The sequence below is a fragment of the Psammomys obesus genome, unplaced genomic scaffold (assembly GCF_907164565.1).
Source record: "Psammomys obesus unplaced genomic scaffold, mPsaObe1.curated_primary_1811, whole genome shotgun sequence".
Classification (NCBI taxonomy): Eukaryota; Metazoa; Chordata; class Mammalia; order Rodentia; family Muridae; genus Psammomys; species Psammomys obesus.
This window is the reverse complement of record NW_026596040.1, coordinates 28,111,336-28,134,900: the sequence shown is the minus strand read 5'-3', so window position 1 is coordinate 28,134,900 and position 23,565 is coordinate 28,111,336. Positions and strand designations below refer to the sequence as shown.

At 42.9% G+C, this 23,565-nt stretch overlaps 1 protein-coding gene across 1 annotated transcript in view; it reads left to right on the top strand.

The window, feature by feature from the left end:
* Positions 1 to 23,502, top strand: part of Afg3l2 (AFG3 like matrix AAA peptidase subunit 2) — a 35,445-nt gene extending 11,943 nt beyond the window's left edge. Inside the window, exons 8-17 of the mRNA XM_055622979.1 lie at positions 1,421 to 1,694; positions 5,623 to 5,760; positions 11,460 to 11,613; positions 12,573 to 12,680; positions 12,773 to 12,898; positions 14,847 to 14,957; positions 15,125 to 15,240; positions 19,809 to 20,009; positions 21,822 to 22,016; positions 22,772 to 23,502. Of these exons, the coding sequence (XP_055478954.1) occupies positions 1,421 to 1,694; positions 5,623 to 5,760; positions 11,460 to 11,613; positions 12,573 to 12,680; positions 12,773 to 12,898; positions 14,847 to 14,957; positions 15,125 to 15,240; positions 19,809 to 20,009; positions 21,822 to 22,016; positions 22,772 to 22,999 (1,651 nt within the window). The 3' untranslated portion in view covers positions 23,000 to 23,502. The remainder of the gene's footprint in view (positions 1 to 1,420; positions 1,695 to 5,622; positions 5,761 to 11,459; positions 11,614 to 12,572; positions 12,681 to 12,772; positions 12,899 to 14,846; positions 14,958 to 15,124; positions 15,241 to 19,808; positions 20,010 to 21,821; positions 22,017 to 22,771) is intronic.
* The last annotated feature ends 63 nt before the right edge of the window (positions 23,503 to 23,565 follow it).

Genomic DNA, 23,565 nt, shown 5'->3' with positions numbered 1-23,565 from the left:
TGGCCTGTGAGAGCGTGAGGCATGCACACAGTGCACAGACATCTGTTTAGACAAAACATTCATACACTTTAAAAAAGAAAAAAATCCTTTCTTTGTCTTCAGAATTCCTTTTCTTAGGGTTTATCTGAATAACCCCACTTATAAATTGAACAAGTGCTCCTGTGTGTTGAGGGTATATGGGCTGGAGATGTAGGTTTGTAGGAGGCCACTCGCTCAGCATTGTTGTGGTCGGTCATGGTGTGCATACCTGTCGTGCAGTGCCTGGGTAAGTCCTGCTGTGAGACAGCCAGTTCTGCAGAGAAGTTGACACTATCATTTTTCTATATGTGAGAACAAACCAGCCCAAGAGCTAGTATGTTAATTGCACTGTTGGTATTACTTGTAGCTAGAGACTTCTGGGGTTGGCTTCTGTCGACTTCCTCCTTCTAGTGTGATGCCACATAGCTGATGAGATGCTTTTGTAAAAAAAATCTTAAGTTGGTTGCCTAATTTGATAAGCTGCTGTAGGTGTGAAGACTGCAATTAACACAGGTTGGATAGTCTGTGTGTGGTATGCCTGGGGCCTGAAATGTTTCAGGATTTGGAATGTCTCCATAGACTTTACTGATTGAGCATCCCTAGTCCAAAACTTGAAATACAGATTTCTCCAAAATTCTAAATTTTTAAAACGTATGTTGGCACTGAAAATTATAGATTATCAGGCATTTCAGATTTCTGGTTTTAGATTATGGATGCTCATAAGTTCATTGCACTTTTCTATAAACTTGTTTCCAGTGCAGATTATTTTCCCTTGGTTCTTTCTAACTGTTTAAAAACACATAAAAATATAACATATTTGTACCCAAAAGTTACGTTAAATAAGTTGTTAAGACAAAAGATAGGCTATACCCCTGGCTTTGAAGCATCTTTGTAGGCACCACATCGGAGGGGTTCTGCTGGAAGAAAGCCATGACGTGTGTTACAAGAGAGGCCTGTACAGCTTCACAGCAGATGTTAAACACTGTATACATTTCCTTCCAAACCAGCATGCTGTTAAATGAAGACACTTCACGAAGTTGAGGCCTCCCAGTAAGAGAACTGGAGCCTGAGACTAACACCAGGATTATGCTAAACAATTAACTGATTAATTGGAAAGCAGAGAAGCTCAGATATAAGAGTAGTAGCTACCAGTACCAGTCTCTGCCTATTGAGAGAGGAATAAAATATCGAGAGCATACATGTTGCTTTTTGTTATTCCATGACTTTACTTTAGAGATAGAAACATGCCAAGAATCTTCTGTGCCTAGAAGAAGAATATTTTGAAATAGTAGATTTTTGAAATAGTAGATTTCTGAAGATTTTCACTGTTTGCCCTGATGTCTGAATCAGGTAGGAAACTTAACACAGTCTCACACGCTGACCTGTTTTGTGTTGTCTCTAGTTCCTTCCTTCTGAGCATGTTGCCTACGGTACTCATTATCGCGTTTCTGCTCTACACCATAAGAAGAGGGCCTGCTGGCATTGGTCGGACCGGACGGGGAATGGGTGGACTCTTCAGTGTTGGGGAAACTACGGCCAAGGTCTTAAAGGATGAGATAGATGTGAAGTTCAAAGATGTAGCTGGCTGTGAGGAGGCCAAGCTAGAAATAATGGAATTTGTGAATTTCTTGAAAAACCCAAAGCAGTATCAAGACCTAGGAGCAAAAATCCCAAAGGTAAAAAGATACTTGGAGACAATTAACTCCAAACTTGTGTGTCTCTGCAGGTGTTACTTACTACTTATTCAATTAGTTGTTTTTTTTGTTTTTTTGTTTTTTTCTGTCTGATCAGTTCTGTAGCCTATTTTCTGTATATCATTTATGGATTTTGTGTATTTCTAAAAATGTTTTTTTCTCTCCTCATAGAAGCCTTCTTTGATTGGCTTTGTTCTTCCTCTGATTTAGGAACCCCTCCCCTGGCAGCTGGCCTCTGGTCAAATATTCACACTGCAGTGGCCCAGTCTCCTCTGCCACAGAGTGATGGGCCATCTGCTCGTACCTGATACTGAGCGTCTGATGTTCACTTCTAGCACATACCTCATAGCTGCTGGGCTGGTAGCATGTCAGCTTTGCAGCCCTTGGCTAGGCATAAAGCAGCAAGTTGCTATTTGTTAACTGGATTGCTTATAGGTGGAGGTCCTAGGGATTGAGCCAAGGGTCTTGAGCATGCTGACCAAGTACTCTATCATTGAGCAGTAGATACTCCCAGCCCTCTTTTTACATAGATTTTTGAGACAGTCTCATTAAGTTGCCTGGCCTGGCCTTGAGCTCTTCCTGTAACTCAGGCAGGCCTTGATTTTGCTATCCTCTTACATCAGCCTTCCAAGGAGTTGGGATTACAGATCTGTGCCATGAGGCCTAGTTTGGATTAGTTGTGAAGAAACTAGGTAAAATAATTCACTAATAAAGTTTACTTTAAAGAAATGTTTAGTGGCTGGAGAGATGGCTTAGCAGTTAAGACCAAGTACCTGCTGTTCTTTGAGAGAACTGGAGTCTGGTTCCTAGCATCCATGTCAGGTGGCTTGGATAACTCCACCGATAACTCCAGCTCCAGAGAATCCAGTGGCCTCTTCTGGCCTCTGTAGGCCCTTGCTTACATGTGCACACATACACAAATATCCATGCCTAAATACAGATACAATGTTTTGTAAAAGAAAGTCTTTGTTTGGTAGATAGGGTCTTACCGTGTAGCCCTTGTTGGCATGGGACAGGATATGTGGACCAGAGATCTGCCTGCCTCTGTCTCCCATGGTGGCCTTAAAGGCATGCTCCAAGCCTGGGCTGATAAAAGCTTTGTGAAATGAATAATTTCAGTGATTTTCCTTTTTTTTTTTAAGATTAAAAAATATATATGTATATATATGATTAAAATATATAATGTATAATGTATACCTGCACGCCAGAAGAGGGCACCAGATCTTATGGTAGATGGTTGTGAGCCACCATGTGGTTGCTGGGAATTGAACTCAGGATCTCTGGAAGAACAACCAGTGCTCTTAACCTCTGAGCCGTCTCTCCAGCGCTCCATTTCTGTGATTTTCATGTCCTCTCTATTTGGATAAAAAATCATGTTCATGATTAAATAATTGTTGTTACTTAGTGCCCATTCACATCATACCTAGACAGATGGAGGGAAACAAAATTTAAAAGTATTTAAGTGTTGTATTACAGTCTTTCCACACACAGTATTTGGAAATAAGAGTCATGAATACTTATAAGACAGGACAGTGTATAGTTGGTCACTACTTAATGGGAAGTAAAGAATGGGAGTGAATTTGTACATGTACTAGGTAGTTTTCTATTGCTGTGATAAGACACCATGACCAAGACAGTTTATGAAAGAGTTTATTTGGGCTGCTGATTCTAGAGGGTTAGAGTCCATGATGGTGGAACACAGGCATGGTGGAAAGAACAGAAAGCTGAGGGCTCGGATTTTGAACCACAAGCACAAAGCGGAGAGCTAGTAATGGTGCAGGTCTTTTTGGTTTTGTTTTTTTGTTTGTTTTATATTTGTTTATTTTTTCTTTTCTGTGTAGTCCTTGCTGTTCTGGAACTCACAGAGAACCACCTGCCTCTGCCTCCCGAGTACTGGGATTAAAGGCAATGGCACAGGTCTTTAAGCCCTCAGAGAACACCAGCAGGACATACCTCCTTCTGTGGGGCAACACCTCCTTAGCCACTCCAAATAGTGTCATTATTTGGAGACAAAGTATTCAGACCCTTAGGACTAGGGGATGTTTCTCATTCAAACTACCACAATACAGTTAGGTTTAAAGCTGGATGTTCATTTATAATAAGTAGTTACTGACTTGTACATTTTCATGAAAATAAAAGCCATTGTTAATGTTTATTAATTATATGGATTCAAAAACCAGTTTTACTTGTAAAGAACAAAAGAACTTTGTAAATTGAGAGTGTGGTATGTGTATGTCTCCCATCCAACTACTAACCTGGCCCAACCCTGCTTAGCTTCCCAGATCAGATGAGATTGGGCACCAGGCATGTTCAGGGTGCTGTGGCCGCAGACTTACACTTTTTACATTTTTTTTATTAGTTTTTAATTTTTTGGTTTTTCGAGACAGGGTTTCTCTGTGCAGCCCCTTGCTGTCCTGAAACTCACTCTGTAGACCAGGCTGGCCTGGAACTCACAAAGATCCACCTGCCTCTGCCTCCCAAGTGCTGAGATTAAAGGGATATGCCATCAATACCTGGCTGTGTATTTTCATTTATTATTTAAGTAGCAGTTTATTAGAGCCTAGCTGATTTTTCTTTTCATACCATTAAGGAGAGAGCTTAAAAACAAGAAACAAACAAAAAAATCTTGACCACTGCCATAAAACCTAACCATTGACAAAGCAAACAAACCTCAAACCTTGTAGTGTTGAGGATGCTCTGTGCACGCTACCCAAGTCTCCCCCGCAGCTCAGCACAAAGGTCTTTATAAGGAAAGAATTTAAGGTTTCACATCACATCTTTTTTTTTAAACAGACTTAGTTCACTTTATTTTTCTTGTATAAAAAAAACCTTTATGTGGTAGCCACAGCTGGAACCTGGGTCCTGTGAACAGAGACTCTGGTGTGGGTTTTCACAAGACGATCAGTGAATTCCTGATAAGGAGACTTGGTGAACACAGCCCCTTTCCAGAGGTTAGGGGTCAGGTAGCTGTAGGTCTTGGAGATGGCATCAAAGGTGGCCTTGGAAAAATTGCCCATGGTGCCAGTGTAGCCCCTGGCTTATGTGTCGCAGTCATCAGTAGCAGCCATCAGTAGCTTCTTGGGCACAGGAGCAGAGACGACGCCAGTGTCTAGGAGCAGGATGAGATGCACCAAAACAGAGCCACAGCGGCCGTCACCTTGTACAGAACAGTGTGGGTCTTGCCAATCTTGTTCCCCCAGGAGCCTTCCTGCACAGAGACAGTGGTAAGCTTGGCCAAGATGCTGGCCCTTCGGATGGCAGTGGCTACCTCCTTGGAGCACTTAACACAAAGACCAATGTGACCATTGTAGTCCCCAATACTGACAAAAGCCTTGAACCTGGTCTGCTGGCCAGCCTGTGTCTGCTTCTGCACTCTCACGGTCTTTAGGGATTCACCCAGGAAAAAGTCGAAAATCTCAGATTCCTTAATGGGCAGGGAGAACAGGTAGATCTGCCCCAACGGTGTTATCTTTATGCCTTAACCAGGTGGCCCAGCTTAGTGTCAGGGATCCACTCCTTGTCTTTGGCTTTACCTCCACAAGCCCTGCAGCCTCGACCACAGCCAGGGCCTGACCACGGCCCCCAAGACTGCTTCGGAATCCTCCTCAGAAGCCGCAGTGGCCTCCTAATCTTGGGTTCCTGGTTCCTCTGGGCCCTCCTGCTGCACCAGCTCATGTGCCATTTGGTGTTTTCCTAAGGAAGAAGCTTCATGTCACATTGTTACCAGCTTGTTTATAAACTGTAACAATCCCTTTCTTATCCTTACTACTGTAAAGACATTCTGCTATCATATAAATATTCCATTTATCAATAGGGTTTAGAGACAGAGGTACCTTTTGAAATGATTACAGATGTGCAGTTTATGTTCTCACAATTCTGATTGGATGTAACCTTTCCTTTCTGTCTGAAGGGTGCCATTCTTACCGGTCCTCCAGGTACTGGGAAGACACTGCTGGCTAAGGCCACAGCTGGAGAAGCCAATGTCCCCTTCATCACCGTCAGCGGATCTGAGTTTCTGGAGATGTTTGTTGGCGTTGGTCCAGCCAGAGTAAGTCTTGTTGATGGAACTTCTTTATTCCAACCCAGTACCCTGGGTGTGGGCGGGTGAGGATTCAGTCTTCTAAGGCTATACTAGCAGGGCCTCTGTGATTTCAATCCCTCTTCCTCACCCCAGCCATATTGTAGTCCATTCTTAAGATAACCTAATTTATATATTTCAATAACTGGCTTTACTTTATGATTAATTTTTTTTGGTAGCAATTGTATTGAGTCTTAATTGAATAATTGACATGCTTTTTTAGAGAATGTAGTTAAATAGTTTTTAGATCTATGCAACTGTTTGAACAGTTTAGAGCAGTTAGAACAGTTTAGGACAATTGCTAGAACATTTTAGTCACTTTAAGAAGAAACCCAGGGGGCTGGAGAGATGGCTCACAGGTTAGGAGCACTGGCTGCTCTTCAGAGGTCCTGAGTTCAATTCCCAGCAACCATATTGTGGCTTAAAACTGTCTATAATGAGATCTGGTGGACTCTTCTGGCATGCAGGTGTACATGCAGACAGAACATTGTATACATAATAAAGAAATAAATCTTAAAAAAAAAAAAGAAAAAAAAAACCCAGGTCCTTCGGTAATCTTCCTATGTCCCAGCCATAAGCAGAGTCTAACATCTATAGATTTCCTATTTCAGACATTGCAAATAAACAAAATTGTATAATGTGTGATCTGTTTTGTTTTGTACTTTTTGTTTTGTATTTTTCAAAAAAAAAAAATATATATATTATTCTGTGTGTATGGATGTTTTTCCTGCATGTGCATGTAGTAGCCACAGGGATAGAAAAGAGTGTCGACTACCCTAGAACTGGAGTTACACACTGCTGTGAGCTGCTGTGCAGGTGCTGAGAATTGAACCTAGGCCCTCCGGAAGAGCAGCCAGTGCTCTTAACCACTTAGCTGTATCTCCAGCCCCTTGTTGTGTTTGTTTTTGTTTTTTGAGATGGGATCTTGCTTTGTTGCTTAGGTTGGTCTTGAATTCCTGAGCTCAAATGACCTTCCTGCATCCAGTTCTTGAGTATCTGGTGCCAGCATACACTGCTGTACTCAGTATGTGGACTTGTATGCCTGGCTTTTTTCACTCAGCATATTTCAAGTTACCACAGCATCTTCCAAATTATCTGTGCCATTTTACATTTCCACCAACACTTTGAAGGCTCCTCACTAACACATTCTGACTTTTTAGCATAATGAGGCATCTTACTTTGCCTTTGATTTGCATTTCTTTGACTAGTGACACTAAATTTATTTCACCTTCATACTGTCATTTCTCTTTGTATGTATATGTGATATATCTACATTTTTGTGTCAGTATGTTCATGTGTGCATACATGTAGAGGCTTTACAGACTAGGCCATTTCCTTGATCCTATGTTTATGTCTTTCTTCTAGAGATGGCTTTTTAGATTTGTTTGTTATTGTTGTTTGGTTGTTTCGTGGGTTTTTTTTTTTTTTTTTTTTTTGATACAGGGTTTTTCTGTGTGGCCCTGGCTGACCTGGGACTTGCTCTATACACTAGGCCAGCCTCAAACCTACAGAGATCTGCCAATCTCTGCTTTCTGACTGCTTGGATTAAAGGCACGTGTCTCCATTGCCTGGCTAGCTTGTTTGTCTTCAAATATTAGTTATTAAATTTCTGTGTATCCATCTGTAGGAGAGAGTGCATGTGTGTATGCCTGTGTGTATTTGGGTCTGTGTATGTGGAGAATAGAAGAGAGTGTCAAATATCTTCCTCTTTCACTCCACACATTCCTTTTAGAGCAGTGTCTCCCTGATCCTGCAGCTTAGTGTTCTTACCTGGGATAAAGCCAGCAAGTTTCAGCAATCCTTTACAGGCATGTGCTGGGATGCCCAGTTCATTACTTAGGTACTGGGAGCCGAACTCTGTTCCCCATGATTGCACAGCAAGTCCATTTAGTTGCTGAGCCATCTCTCCAGGCCCCAGTGTTTTTGTTCTGTTGTTTGTTTGCTTGTTTTTGAGATAGGGTTTTATGCAGCCTAGACTGGCCTTGAACTTCTGATGCTCATGAGCCATCATTCCAGCTTTATGGATATGATTTTTTTCCCTTGGTGGGGGTGTTGTTTGTTTGCTTACATTTATTTATTTTATGTGTGTATGTGTGCATGCATGTATGCATATCAGGCAGCCTGTAGAGATCAGAGAACAATCTGCAGTAGTTGGTTTTCTTCTTCCATAGGTCCTGGGGGTCAAACTCAGGACTTCTGGCTTGGTGGCAGGCATTCTCACCTGCTGAGTCATCTTGTGGGCCTTGGTTTTGTTTTTTGAGACTGGGTCTTACTATGTAGCCCTGGCTAGCCTAGTGTTTGTTTTGTAGCTCTGTGTGGCTTGAACTCACAGCAGTACTCTGGCCTCGCCTCCCAAAGGATGGGCTCATAGATGTGCACTACCATTCCTGACTTACGTTTGTTTATTGTGTGCCAGTAGGCATGGCTATACCATGGTACGCATGTGGAGAGCAGAGGACAGCTTTGGGGAGTCAGTTCTCATCCTACTTTTTGAGATAGTCTGGCATGTTCCTTCTGCTTGTGGCATAGGCTGGCCCACACACACACTCGCATCTCACGGTAGGGTGCTGGAGTTGCAGGTAATATGCCACTGCAGCCACCATCTTAGGTGGGCTCTGAGAGCAACCTCAGGTATCAGGCTTGTACAGCAGGTGCTTTTACATGTTGAGCTGCCTCCCGGGCCCTGCCTTCTGGTTTTACTTTTATTAATTAATTTATGTATTGGTTGGTCAGAAGTTTTTCTTTTATACTGGCTACTAATTCCCACTCAGACAATTGATTTGCAAACACTTTTTTTCTTTGAGACAGGATCTTACTATGTAGTTCTTGACTAGTCTGGAACTTGCTGTGTTAATTAGGTGGGCCTCAGATTCACAGAGATCCTACTGCCTCTGCCTTGTGAAGATTAAGGTATAAGCTACCAATGCCGAGCCAAAAGTCATTAATTTTTAACATAGTGGATTGTAAGTTTAGGTAAATGAAGGGGTCTTTTGTATAAATCACAGAAATCTGTCTCCTAAAAAGATTTTTAAGTTTTATGACTGTGTGGTGTGTGTGTGTGGTAGGGAAGAGGGGGAAGGAGAGTGTATTAGGAGAGAGGAAAAGAGAAGGAAGGAGAGTGTATGTGAGTGAAATTAGAGGAGAGGGAAATGTGTGCAGAAACCTGAGGAGGTAGGAAGATAGTATTGGGTCCCCCTGAGCTAGAGTTGCAGGTGGTTGTGAGCTGCTAGATATGGGTGCTGGGAACTAAACTTGTCCTCTGGAAGAGCAGCAAGAACCTTTAGCCACCAAGCCATCTGTAGCCACCATCAAAGAGGATTTTAATTTTGATGCAAGTCTTTATCTAGTTTTGTTTCTTGTGTTTTGGTATCATAGTTAAGACTCCATTCCAATTGAAGGCTGTGAACATTTATTCTTATTCTTTCCTTTCCTCTAAGAGTTTTATGTTTTTTGTTTTTATAGGCAGGTCATATTCTATTTTTAGGTAATTTTTATATGTGGCATGAAGTAAAGGCCTAATCTCATTCTTATACATATGTGTGTCCCCAGCATCATTTATGGAAAATAGCAAGACCTCACTGAATGGTCTTGGCACTGTCAACCATGGGTTTATTTCTAGACTCTCAGTTCTCTCTTGCAGATCTGTATTCTTAAGCCAGCACCATACTCTGGATGACTACTGCTCTGTAAAGTTTGAAATCAGAAAGGGTGGGTTAATTTTAAAGAAATACTTTTTTTTTAAAAACTTTTAATGTATTTTACCTGTGGCTAAAATATTAACTTAAATGGAAAAAAATGCTGTCAAAGTGTAAGGTGCCGTCCCAGTGCTTGCCAAGCATAAGGATGTGTCTTTTAATCTGTAGAAAGTGGTGTGCTATCATTTGGTAGTGAGTATAGTGCTGGGGATCTTAGCATCAGTTAATGCAGCAGGTGCGTTAATATTGGATTTGCAGGAAGATAAGTCCCAGAAAAATAGAAGAGAGGGTCAGATTATGGATGATCCACCACTAACTTCCTTATAAGGAGAGGGGATGCTAAAGATGGGGTATGAATAGTGCTAGGCCTGGAGGTGGGGGAGCTCAGAGGGGAGGGAAGCCTTGGTCATGTGAGAAGCTGAGGATGTGCATGGTGAACTAGTCTGGCGGGTGGGGTAGGCAGGATGGATAGCATGCAGCTGGTTTTGCAGAAGGCCTAGTTTTGCTGGTTTTGCTGGCCTTGAATGGATCAGGGAACTGAGAGTCCAGCAATAACACACATGTGCACATCCACAAAGGGAAGAGTGCCCAGCAGTCATCAGGAGTGTGGAGGACCTTAGCAAGGAGAGTGGGCCTGCCACATGAAAGGAAAAAGACTTGTCAGTAGAATTCTGAAGTTTAAGATTAAAAGCTCATCCTCGTGTTTGGAAGGTACTGTGACACCATCTTGTACTTTGACAACATTTTTTTAAGTTTAAGTTAACATTTTAGACACAGGTAAAATAAGTTAAGAGTAATTATATATATATATAAAGAGTAATTATACATATATATAATATCTTTAAAATAGCAGTAGTAGTAGGGATAGGGTAAACCCCAGTTGGCCTGAGAGCAATGTGCAAACATCTTCTCTCGAAAGTGTTGCAGGGGTGCCAACTTCCAGTTAAGGCCAGGAGTGAAGGATTGAGCTTGAGAGCCAGAGGTCTTTGCATCATGGCTCTGGAGCTGGGTTGGGAGTTCACAAGCTGCGATGAATTGCTTTAGGAGGTATGTTCAGGGGGAGAAATCCAGAATCTAGGCAAGAAAGCTGATAGGAACCTGAGCGGGGGGAGCTGGGCTGTGCACTTGGAAGGGCCTGAGGCTGGTGGTGAGGCCCGAGGCTGGTTCTTCCCAAGTTGTGGCCTTAAGAGTATTCTAGTCAGGTGTGGGGAGCCAGCCATGGCCCCTGTTGTGAATTGTGGGCAAGAACCTCGTTGCCAGTTCTGTGCGTGTCAGCTGGCAGATGTGGAAACAGAGCCCTGTGTGTGAGGCCTGTTAAGAGCCCTTGCTTGTTAGTTGCTGCCCTAGGCATGGACTGTGAGCCTGGAAGAAGCAAACTGACCAGCTCAGGGTAAACATAAAGGTCAGCTACAATGTATGTGCAGGGCAAGATGCAGACAGAGTCAGGGCACAGTAACTTATGAATTACAGAAGTAATATTGAACTCCTTTATGACAGTAGCTATTACTATCATTTTCTACTTCTTTGCTTCTTAAAATTTTTTAAATTATGTTTGTATTTATTTTTGTGCGTGTGTGACATGTGTGTCACAACATGTACAAGTATAAGAGGACAACTTGAGGGAGTTGGTTCTCTCTTCCCACTAGGTGGGTCAGGGGATCAAACTCATGGGTCTGTAGGCTCAGTGGCAGGCACCTTTACCACTGAATCATCTCACCAGCTCCACTATTTATAACTGAAAAAAATAGCTGGATATGGATATATAATGTGACTCACAGAAAGATTAGGATTTAATGGTCTTTAGCGAGGGAGCAGGGTTTTACTAGGTAGCTCAAGTTGTGCTCCATTTTGCAGTCCTACTCCAGTCTCCTGAGTGCTGCAACTCCAGTGTGTGTCAACATGGCCTGTTTTGAGGATAGTTTTGTTAAATAGTAGCATTTACTTGACAAGTAACTCAGATTTCTTTCTGTCAAGGTCCGAGACTTATTTGCCCTTGCTCGGAAGAATGCCCCTTGCATTCTCTTTATTGATGAGATCGACGCTGTGGGAAGGAAGCGGGGTCGCGGCAACTTTGGAGGGCAGAGTGAGCAGGAGAACACACTCAATCAGCTGCTTGTGGAGATGGATGGTGAGCAGTTGCCCGCCTGGGTCAGACTAAACTTGCAGTTGTCTCTGCATAAGGATTTTACTGTGTAACAACCTTTAAAGTAAAGTGTGAGGGCCAGCAGGCAGAGAGAGCAAGCTTCCTTCTTCCTTTATATAGGCTACCAGGGGAAGGTGTGGCCCAGGTTAAGGGTAGATCTTCCCACCTCAAAAAAACAGGATTAAAGTGATTTAGTTAAGGAAAAAAAAGAAAGAAGAAAAAGGAAAGCCCTCAGGTGTGCCCAGCCGTTGGGATCTAGTCTGTTCCAGATGTAGTGAAGTTGACAATCAAGAGCAGCCATTATAGCAGTTGGCAATTGTTTCTTTCAGAATAGCTTCGGAGGGCATTTCCAGTGTGTCGAGGAAGTCCTAAGTGTCTGAGTGATGGATGTCCGGTTGTCCTGATCTGATAATCACACATTGCTTCTCAGGCTGAAGTGTCATATTGCATCCCATTTATATGTACAAGTGTGTTTTAGCTAAAATAAGTATTTGTAAAAATATGAATAAATTTTGGCCAAAACTTTAAAATGTGATTATTATGTCTAAGAACAAGGTGACTAATAAGAAAAATAATTCAAGTTTTTGGTTTAAAAAGTGCTAGTGGAAGCTAGGCACAGTGGCCCACACCCTTAATCCCAGTGCTTGGGAGGCAGAGTTCAAGGCTGTGAGTTCAAGGCTAACCTGATCTATAAAGCAAGTTCCAGCCAAGGCCACACAGAGAAACTCTGTTTTGAAAAACCAAAAATAAAAAAGAGAGAGAGAGAGACAGACACAGAACAGATATACTTGCGGGCAAAACACCCATACACCTGAAAGTTTAAAAAATTCTCAGTAATAATAGAAAACAATATCTAACACAGGTATGGCTTTGTGGTGCCCTTCCACTGCCAGACAGTCTTGTATTATTTAATTCTGACTACATTTTTATTGCCACCTTTTTAGGCTTCAACACAACCACCAATGTGGTCATCCTGGCAGGCACAAATCGGCCAGACATCCTGGATCCAGCTCTGTTAAGGCCAGGCCGCTTCGACAGGCAGATCTTTATTGGTGAGATGGTATTCACTAGGTTCAATCTAAATTTTGTGGTAGAGATGTTTCTCACTGAAACCTCTTTTTCCCCTTAAAAATAATTTCTAAAGGACCCCCAGACATAAAAGGACGAGCCTCAATCTTCAAAGTTCATCTTCGGCCATTGAAACTAGACAGTGCCTTGGAAAAAGATAAATTGGCCAGAAAACTGGCCTCCTTAACCCCAGGGTTTTCAGGTAAGTGGAAATTGCTGCTGTTCTCAAAGCATTTTCAATCACTGGCAAGCAAGCACCAGGTCACTGAGGTTTCTTTCACTTGGGGCCTTCAACAGTTGTTTTACCTTTTCATTATGGGAACCTTCAGGTATGCACATAATTAGAGGATGCAGTAAATTGAACCTTAAGCACTTTGCCAGCTTTGGGGATGAGCAGGTAGTGATTAACATCCAGATACTCTGCATTTGGACCTCACCCTCTGCCTCCATAGTGTATCATGATCAGCTCTTGATAGCATATTACTTTATCCATAAGTCTTTTAGGATTTGCTCCCAAGTGTCTTTTAACAGTTATTGGTATAGATAGCATGCACTACACTAGTACTAAGTGTAAATGTGCTGGGTTTTAGAGTATTGAAATTTAGTGTGTTCACACTGTAGCATAGTGAATACTATAGTCTAACTTTGAAACATTGTGTCACCCTGAGAAGAATATCAGCAGCCCATCTTCCACTGCCAGGCCTGGACAACAGAAATCTGCTTTCACTGTTTCTAGGTTTTCCTACTTGGACATTTCCTGTAATGGGCTTATATTCACTTATAGTGCTCTTTGAGATTTGCCCATGTGCTAAAAGATAGCAATTTCATTTGTTTCTGTGGTTATTCATTATCTGGTGTACAGAAATACACCACATCTCACTTACCTGTTCCTTTTTTTATGGCATTTGAGTGGTTTCCATTTTGCAGTTGTTATGAAGAATGCTTCTTTTATTCATATACAGAGTTTTGTTTGGGTATGTTCATTTCTGTAAGAATTGCTTGATCATGTGATGAGTATGCATCCCTTTCTGAGAAACTATCAGACTGTTTTCTAAAGTGGCTGCATCATTTTCACTTCCCACCAGTAGGCTATGAGTATTTGTCATTTTCTCACATATTCTAACCAGCAACTCTCTGGCTGTCCTCTTCTGTCTCCTCCCACTCTTCATTTTGAGACAAGATCTTGCTACAAAGCCTGGCTGGTCTGCAAGTTGCTAAGTACTCCAGGCTGACCTTGAATTTGGAGTATGTCCCCAGTGTTGGGATTACAGGCAAGAGCCACTACATGTAGTTCATTTGCTCTTTTATTGTGGTGATCCCAGGGGTGTAACCTGGGATCTCAGCGAGGTTTTGACTTGTTCTTCAAGAGTTTGTTGTTTTCAGTTTCTATAGTTTGTGTTGCTGTTGACTTCTAGCTTTATTTCACAGTGATCTGGTAAGCGATGAGAAGTCGTTTTGATTCTTGATTTGTGTGCTCTGTATTTGTTGGATGAAATATTCTATAGGTGTTTTGTTATCCAAAACACCTTATCCAAAGCTTAGTTTATTTTGATGCACGTTTATTGTATGTTATATAAGCATGTTGTCTAACATGCCCATAAGTCATTTTCTCAGCAAAGATAGGTGAAACTAAGAAAAGTAATGAACATTTAAAAGTACTGTCATTGGCCTGGAGAGAAAGCTTGGTAGTTAAGTGCTTTCTGCCCTTCCAAGGGACCCAGCTTTGATTCCCAGCACCCACACAACTAACAATAGTCTGTAACTCCAGTGCTCTCTGCTGGCCTCTGTTGATACTGCATGCAATTGGTGTACAGACATACATGTAGGCAAAATACTCACACCATAAAAAATAAAATAAAATAAAAATTTAAAAACGCTGTCATAGTTTGCCATTACATGAACCATATTATCTATTAAGATAAATAGTTGTCTGCAGTTACCTGTTTACTCCTAGTTCTCTTGTCTTAGCTCACAGGCCAAGATCATGTGGGGTTGTATTTAATACTAGAATGGCTTAAGGTTCTTACACCTTGAATTGTATTTCAGTTAAACCCTTCTCAGTCTCCTGGTCGGTATGATCTGTGTGGGTTTGGTTCTCCCTAGTGTGTGACTAGTTGGTTTGAGCATGATTTTGTGTGTTCCCTTTGTAGGAGCTGATGTTGCCAATGTCTGCAATGAAGCTGCTTTGATTGCTGCAAGACACCTTTCAGATGCCATTAATGAGAAGCACTTTGAACAAGCGATTGAGCGTGTGATTGGAGGTAAGGCAGCTGAGTATTACTCAGGTCAAAGGCTGGTGACAGTCAAGGTGTTAAGTGGTGTGTGAGGCAGCTCAGTTGTTAAGTTACATCTTAGGTAAGGAAATATAGAGCACTGGTTCATTAATGTCATTGTCACTTAAACTGGTTTGGGGTTTTGTTATTGTTAGGCTTGGAGAAAAAAACTCAAGTTCTGCAGCCTGAGGAGAAGAAGACTGTGGCTTACCATGAAGCAGGCCACGCCGTCGCCGGCTGGTATCTGGAGCACGCAGACCCACTCTTAAAGGTGCCACAACGTGTGTTACAGTAGGCCAATTAAGTGTGTGAGCAGTGACTGCAAAGGGAGTACACTCAGTCAGGAGGTAACAGCTGCAGCGTGGCTTTGGAGAGATGTAGCAGAAAGGGTGAACACTGAGTGAAGAGCTTGCTTAACCTTCCTGCAGGTGCAGCACGCATTGAGACAGAAAACTTTGCCGCCCTGGAGATTGAACCTAGCACCTCACACCTGCTGGAGAAGTGCCCTTCCACTGAGATATCCCCGCCCTTTTTACATTTTCTTTTCTTTTCTAAGTGTGTGTGGTGCGTATGTGTGTATGCATTCAGGTAGCTCACGCATGCACCTGCCCCATGTGTGCACTTGAATGTAGAAGCCAGAGGTCAGTGTTGAGTGTCTTTCTCTATTGCTCTCTGTAGTAGGTTTTTCCTCTCATCCCTCAGCTCCCAGGCTAACAACTCATGAGACTCAGTTATTATTTTACAAATACCTAGGCCATATAACAGGCTCTTCTCTGATGAGCTCATAACTTAAAATAACCCGTTATACTAATCTACATTCTGTCGCATGGCTGGTTGCCTGAGCTCAGACACCGTGCCTCCATCTTTCTCACATCTTGCTGGCTGAATCCCACGTGCTTGACTCTATCCCAGAATCCCTTCTGCCTGCTGGAAGTCGCGCCTATTTCCTGCATCAGCCATAGGCCATAGGTTTTTTAATTGGTAGGCATTGCATCCATACAGTACATAAGAGATTCCATTTACAGCTCTGTACGTTTCTCTTGCTACAACAATCAACATTTATAACATAGCATCCCATTCATCTGGAGTTCGCTGATGCAGTCAAACTAGCTGACAGCAAGTCCCAGGGGTCCTCCTGCCTGTGCCATCTAAGTGCTGGGATTACAGGCACATAACACAAGGTTATTAGGTAGATGCTGGGCATCTAAATGCAGGTCCTAATGCTTACAGAGCAAACATTTTGCTGACTGAATCCCTCCCTTTACTTTTTATTTTGAGGTAGAGTCTCACTGAGTTTCTTAGGTTGTCTTTGAACTTTCTCTGTAGCCAAAGCAGGGCTTGAAATTTCACTCTTCTGCCCTCAGCCTCTTAAGGAGCTGAGAGTAAGGCCTGTGCTACTTACTATGCCTGGTTCAGAAAACCAAAGCCAGAAAAGTAGCCAAAAACAGTACAGAGTTGGCCCATTGTAAACAGTTTTGGCAGTGTGAGGATTAGAAGTATGCAGCTCTGGCCTGAGGGGTTTCTGTAACTATACCTCAGTGGCTGAAGGTATTGGCCATCTTGAGGTGGCAGAGAACAGAGTTCAGAATTTCAAAAAATACAGGAAATTAACAGGAAAAATTTAGAAACAAGATGCACTGCAGCATTGAAACCCAGATCTGGGCAGAAACTGACCAGATCTGGCTGGTTGATAGAACTGTGTACAGACAGTGTATGATCCTGCCCAGAACACAAGCATAGGCTAGCGAGGTCTCTCTCTGGGAAGCTTTCAGCTGCTTCATCGCACAGTTGAGCATAGAGGCTAAAAGGCAGCTGCCTAGCTGCCCTGTGGTGTCAGAAGATGGTAGCTGCAGTCAACTGAAAAAGGGGCGTCTAGATGGGGTAACATTCACATACACATAAAATACCTGAGGATATACAGAGAGGTAGCAGATGTGCAGGAGCCAGGGCTAATATACAAAGATCTGTGCTATGTCGGAATTTGTTAATGGAAAATTGGAAAATAATTTTTTTAGTTTTTAGTTTTTTGGAAAATGCAAAGTTAAAAATTCTATTGTAGCCAGGTGTGGTACCTTTAATCCCAACATGTGGATGCAAAGGCAGGTTGGTCTGTCTGAATATGAGGCCAGCCTGATTGACATAGCAAGTTACAGGTCAGCCACAGCTGCATAGTGAGACCTTGTCTCAAAAGATGGGGGAAAAAGTTTCAGTTGCATTATCAGATTCTCAACACATGAAATAATTTAAAAAACATCATAGGGTTCACACATTGAATTAAGGAATAAATAAAAGTATATTCTGTTCATAGAATCATATGCTGTTTCTCCCAAACTGATCTGTGGCTTCATTACAGACTGTTATGATTTTAGCAGGCATTCTTTTGCAGAACCTGGGACCACACACATCCTAGGCAAACAATTAGAAACTGAGCCACACTCTCAGCCCAAATGAGGTTTTTTTTTTGTTTTTGTTTTTTTTTTTCCTTTTTTTAAATTGTGAAGCTGAAAACACAGAACAGTGGGAGCAGCTAGGTGGGAGGATAACACTGCCCAGCTACCCACTGTGCACTGCTGCATTAAGGTCTGTGGCGCTGGTGAGGTCAGCAGGCCGCAGATACCACATTCCTGGCAATTCTCAAGCTGGGAGGCTGGTGTGATGGTGCAAGCCTGTAATAATAGCTCTTGGGGACAGGAGCAGGAAGATGAGGAATTTAAGGTCATTCTCGACTTTTGAAGTCAGTCTGGCCTTTTGAGACTGTCTTCATGAAGTCAGAAAAGAGGAAGACAGGGAGGGAGAGAAGGAAGGAAGGATTGATTGTCTGCTCAGCATGTGATGATGCTGAAAACTGCATTCATATGAACAAAGTGAACATTGACCCTTGCATCATATTTCAGAAAACAAATAGAAAACTAAAAAGCTAAAATTTTAAATAATAAATAATATTATTTATTATTTAAATAAATAATAATAAATAATAAATAATAAAACTTCTCACAGAAAATATAGAAAAAAAACTTTCTTAGAACACAAAAAGCATAAACTGAAAAAGAAAAAGTTGATGATGGATGGCTCAGGTGCTTGCTACCAGACCTGACAATTTGAGTTCAATCCCAGGAGCCACGTGATGGGGAAGAAGAGAACATATTCTCACATGCACACAGCCACACACACACAGAATTGGTCAATAAATAAATGAAAAGAAACAAAGTTAATAAATAGGACTGAAATGTGAAACTTAGTCTTTGATGGTATCACATGCCTATCATCTCAGCACTTGAGAAGCAGAGGCAAACTTAAGGGCAGTCTGGGCTACATAGAGAAACCAGCACTACTGGGAGATGCAGCTCAGTGGCAGAGCACGTGACCAGCCTATGCCCAGCCTGGCAACATTGTAAGACCCTGACTCAGGAAGTAAAAACAGACAGACAGTACTCTTTTTTTTTTTTTTTTTTTTCCCAGACAGCACTCTTGTCTCGAGAAATGTCATTAAGGAATGTGAGCAGTAGGGTAAGCACATGGTGGCACACTCAGGAGGCAAAGGCAGGACGATCAGGAGTTTCAGGCTGCCTGGGCTGCACAGTGATTCCCTGCCTCAAAAATGTAATCATTTAAAGGGGAAGGAGAGAAAGTCCACATTCTGAAAATATTTGCAGAATGTATCACACATATTGTGATATGTGTGACAAAGGACTTATATCTGGAAAAGCAAATCTTAAAGTCAACACCATAATGCAGTGGGCAAGATGTCCATATGGACTGCATTAAGGCAGGAAATTGCAAAGGAATAATAACTAGATATCAGAGCCACTTAATGTGTGCATGGCTGACAGGGTAAGTGGGTGGCTCTGTTTGCTGGCTCCGATAAAAGTGATCAAGTGGTCCTCACCCAAGATGGATGAGAATGGATTTCACACAAGGATTTTCCTGCTATATTTATAGTGTCATTAAGCTGGAAACCATCCGCTGTCCATCAAAATGAAATGGAATCTGTGTGTGTGTGTGTGTTGGGGGTGTGTGTGCAAGTTTATAATCCCAGCACTTTGGAGGCTGGAGCAGTAGGATTAACATGACACAAGTTTAAGGCCAGCTTGGGCAAGTGTGAGACCTTGTCTCAAAAAGCATAGAATGGATACCTGATATGTTTATCCAGTGGCATCCTATAAGGCAGTAAAAATGAGGAAGTGAGCTATCAGTACATAGAGCTGTATTGATCAATCTCAAAAACAGTGAAACCAGACACAAAAGTCCATACTGTACAGTGCCATTTACATGCCATTCTAGAAAGGGTCCACTTACCTGTAAGCACGTATGTGGTTGATTGGGGCTCTGAATGGCAACTTGGGGGCAAAGTGGCAGTATTTTATATACTAGTTGTGGTTGGAAGTTGTTTATAAAACTCCTTGATTTATACTTAAAATGGTTACACTTTATATAGAAAAATCCTCTTCCAATACAATTAATTTCTAAAGAAAAAGGAACTTGCCTAGTTTCATAAAAGGGATCTGGAAGGAGAATGAAAACCCTTGAGCATCTTGGTCCACTGTCCCCTTTGTCCTCTGAGACACAAGTGGTTGTACCAGAGTTGAGTCAGTTCTGTGGTCTGCCAGAGGAGCAGTCATCAGGACTCTTAACTGAAAGACTGATTTTAGTCTGCCTTTACCTAAGGCAGAACGTGCTTTCTGGAGCTCTGAGGTGAGGCTGTTTCTCTCCTGGTCATTGCTAGCTCTCAAGCACTAGAGCGCATGTGTAGCCCAGCACTGTGTGTCTTCTCATCAGTGAGTCACCCTGAACACACTCTGCTCAGGACTGTGGGCCCTCACTGTGCACTTCCTGCCGCAGGTGTCCATCATCCCCCGTGGTAAGGGACTGGGCTATGCTCAGTACTTGCCAAAGGAGCAGTATCTGTACACAAAGGAGCAGCTGCTGGACAGGATGTGCATGACTCTGGGTGGCCGTGTCTCCGAAGAGATCTTCTTTGGAAGAATTACAACCGGTGCCCAGGATGACTTGAAGAAGGTCACCCAGAGTGCCTATGCCCAGGTGAGGCTGTGGGACTGGGCTTCTGCTTGGAAAATTAGCCTCTGTGGACTACTGAAACGACACAGGCGTTTCACTGCTTTAGGTTTTTGCAGCAGAGATTCTTTCTTAAATCCATTCTAGGGGCTGGAGACATGGCTCAGCTGTTAAGAGTTCATACTGTCTTTGCAGAGGATCCCAGAACTCATGTTGGGCAGCTTACAACTGCCTGTAACCCTAGATCTGGCACCGCTGGCCCCTAAGGGCACCTGGACTCATGGGTGCAGACACACATACAAATAATAATACAAAGTTTAATTTTTAAAAAGGTTCCTTTTGTCATTTGTGCTATATGAATGTTTTGGCTAGGTATATGCATGTGTTAAACATGTGTGCCTAGTGCCCTTGGGGCCATAGAGGCAACTGGACCTCCTAGAAATGGAGTTTCAGATTGTGAGCTGCCACATCTATGCCAGGAACCAAATCCTGGTCCTGTATAAAAGCCCTAAAGTTTAATTTTTAAGCTCCAGGTACCCACAGCAGCTTGACAGCTGACCTCAGGATCTTCCCATGGCCTGTCCCTTACCGTTCCCCCAGCAGCAGCCTTTCTCCTGACCTGTAACCATTCCTGTTTTCTTCAGCTTCCACCGCAGGCTTCCACAGCCCCAGCAGTGGGCTGGTATGAATGGCTTCTTTGGGAACTGCTCTCTGTTGAGGCAGCTCTTTGCCTTTCTTCTATGTCTTATTTTGAAAATAATATTTTCTAACTAGTTTTTCTGTTTTGTTTGTTTGTTTTTGAGACGGGGTTTCTCTGTGTTGCCTTGGCTGTCCTGGACTAGCTTTGTAGACCAGGCTGGCCTCAAACTCAAAGAGATCTACCTGCCTCTGCTTCCCTGAGTGTTAGGATTACAGGCATGTGCCACCATGTCTGGCCTAACAAATCATTTTTAATGTTAATTTTATTACCTCCTAGGCATTATTGCTTATTATTTGCTCTTGTTTATTTCTAGTTGAATCTTGTAAACAGTATTTTTTTTCTCCCGTGTGTAGGTTTTTCCTGCCTTCTAGCACCTCATGAGTTCTATGTCTGATTGATGGAGTCTTTTCTGCTTCCCCCTGCTTGTTTCATTTCTGGAACAGTGGTTCACAGCTTCCTCTGCTGTAGACCTGTATTTGCATCCTACTTTTCTTCCCTGGAAACATTATTCTGCATCTTGTGTCTTTTTTTCACAATAACTTCACATCCACCTGCTGTCCATTCTGATCTCAGAAGTGGGGAGGGCTAGCATGTGGTAACGTGGGGAACCTGTGCTTTCCCTCTGTGGGGACTGGGGTCACAGATGGTGGAGAGCCTCTGTGTCAGTTCGAGCATACAGTGTTCTCAGCCATTGAGCCATCTCTCCAGCCCTGGGCCTTCTCTTTTCATTTCCAGAAGCTTCTCCCTCATGCAGTGCTGTTGAGTTTTAGACCTCCCATGGGTCACAGTACAGCAGTCTCTTCATGTTGTCCCTTGGCTCCATGGACTCTTTGTGAAAAAAATGCAGGTGTTGCCCTGGGTCCCATGGGCTCGGGCTGAGACTGTCTTCACAGGGAGAACTCGTTGGCTGTTTGATCTGACCAAGAGCTTCTGGCTCTTCACTTCCCTCCACTAGAGGAATAGCCTGCAGGCTTAGAGCTGCTGCAGTTTGCCCACTGTTTGTCTACCATTGTGTCCCATTCTGAATGTGCTCCCATTCTGCCGCCATCTACAGTGTATCCACATCGCCAGCCCCTGGCCTCTGTAAGCCTTTAAGGGTAAAGGTTCTCTGTGTAACCTACAGTTCTGATCTTTTTCAGATTGTTCAGTTTGGCATGAACGAGAAGGTGGGACAAATCTCCTTTGACCTCCCACGCCAGGGGGACATGGTATTAGAGAAGCCTTACAGTGAAGCCACCGCAAGGATGATAGATGACGAAGTGAGGATACTCATCAACGATGCCTATAAAAGAACTGTGGCTCTTCTCACAGAGAAGAAGGCGGACGTGGAGAAGGTGGGGCCAGCGTGTGGGTAATTCTCTGCACACTGCCGTGTGTGAGTGTGTGCGTGTTTGCATAGACACAAATGCCAATCAGATGATAATTCTGTCGAGTTGCTTCTCTCCTTCCACCTGTGTGTGGGTTCCCGAAATTAACTTTAGGTCATCAGGGCTGCTCAGCAAGTGCCTTTACCTGCTGAGCCTTCTTACAGGCCTTGTTTGCTTTTTGAGACAGGATTTTGCTGTGTAGCCGCGGCTGGCCTGGAACTCACTGTGTAGACCATGCTGGCATCAGTCTTGCTGTGATTCCTCTGCCTCTGCCTCCTGAGTACTGGAGTTACAGGAGTGAGTCACCACTGTTTGCTTACGGTGATGCTTGTGACTTTCATACAGGTCACATCTTACTCTAAAATTATGTGAGCTTGTTTATGAGACATGTTCCATTATCTTAGGTTCTTTTTGTCTTATTTTTCAATATTAAAGTTTCTAATGTGTGTGAGTGTTTGCCTGCACGTATGTGTGTGCACAATGTGTATGTCTGGCGCTCTCAATGACGGGGAGGAACTGACCCCCTGGAACTGGAGTTACGAGATGGTGGTGTGCTGGGAACTGAACCCAAATCCTCTGCAAGAGCAGCAAGCGCTCCAATCACTGAGCCATCTCCCCAGCCTCTTAGGTTTCTATTAGAAAGAGGTCAGCTTATGAGTAAAAAATCTTAGCTTTTGAGCAGATTTTGCTGAGTAACTTAATGGAAATTGCTTGTGTTTCAGGTTGCTCTTTTACTGTTAGAAAAAGAGGTGTTAGATAAGAATGATATGGTTGAACTACTGGGCCCCAGACCATTTACAGAGAAGTCCACATATGAAGAATTTGTGGAAGGCACTGGCAGCTTGGATGAGGACACTTCTCTTCCTGAGGGCCTGCAGGATTGGAACAAGGAGCGGGAAAAAGAGGAGAAGGAGAAGGAGGAGCCCCTGAATGAGAAGGTTGGCAGCTAGGTCCAGGGCTGGAGGCCCCTTTACTTTGTCCTCCCAGAGCGTCAGGCTGCAGTTTCAGCAGTCGCAGCCTTCAGAACAACAGCCCTGATGCCCAGCCAGCTGCTGACTCAGCCAGGCTGAGGGCCAGCACCGCCCAGGGCTCGGATGGGGACTCTCCTGCCCGTCTGCCTTGGTCCCATGAACAGTGGCTGGACCAGGAGAGACAGCACCACCTGTCCTGTGGAATCCTACTATGTGGGAGAAGAATCTTTCTCCATCAACCACTCTTCATTCCTCCTCCTTTGATATCTCTGCAGATGTGCTGTGAAACTCAGTTGGAATCCCAATAAGAATATTTTGATTCAACCAAATATTTTAAAATTTGAATTCAGATCACTTATTGCTGTTTTATTGGAATGGTTTTCTATAGAGAACTGTAACATATTTAAAAACATGAATGTATGGTGTAAATATGGATTCTTTACATCAGAAATAAAAGGTGGACATTGTACTTTTTTCCTGAATATGTGAAGGGTCACTATGCTGTGCCTATGTTTAGAAAACAGTGTCAAGAATTATTAAGTGTT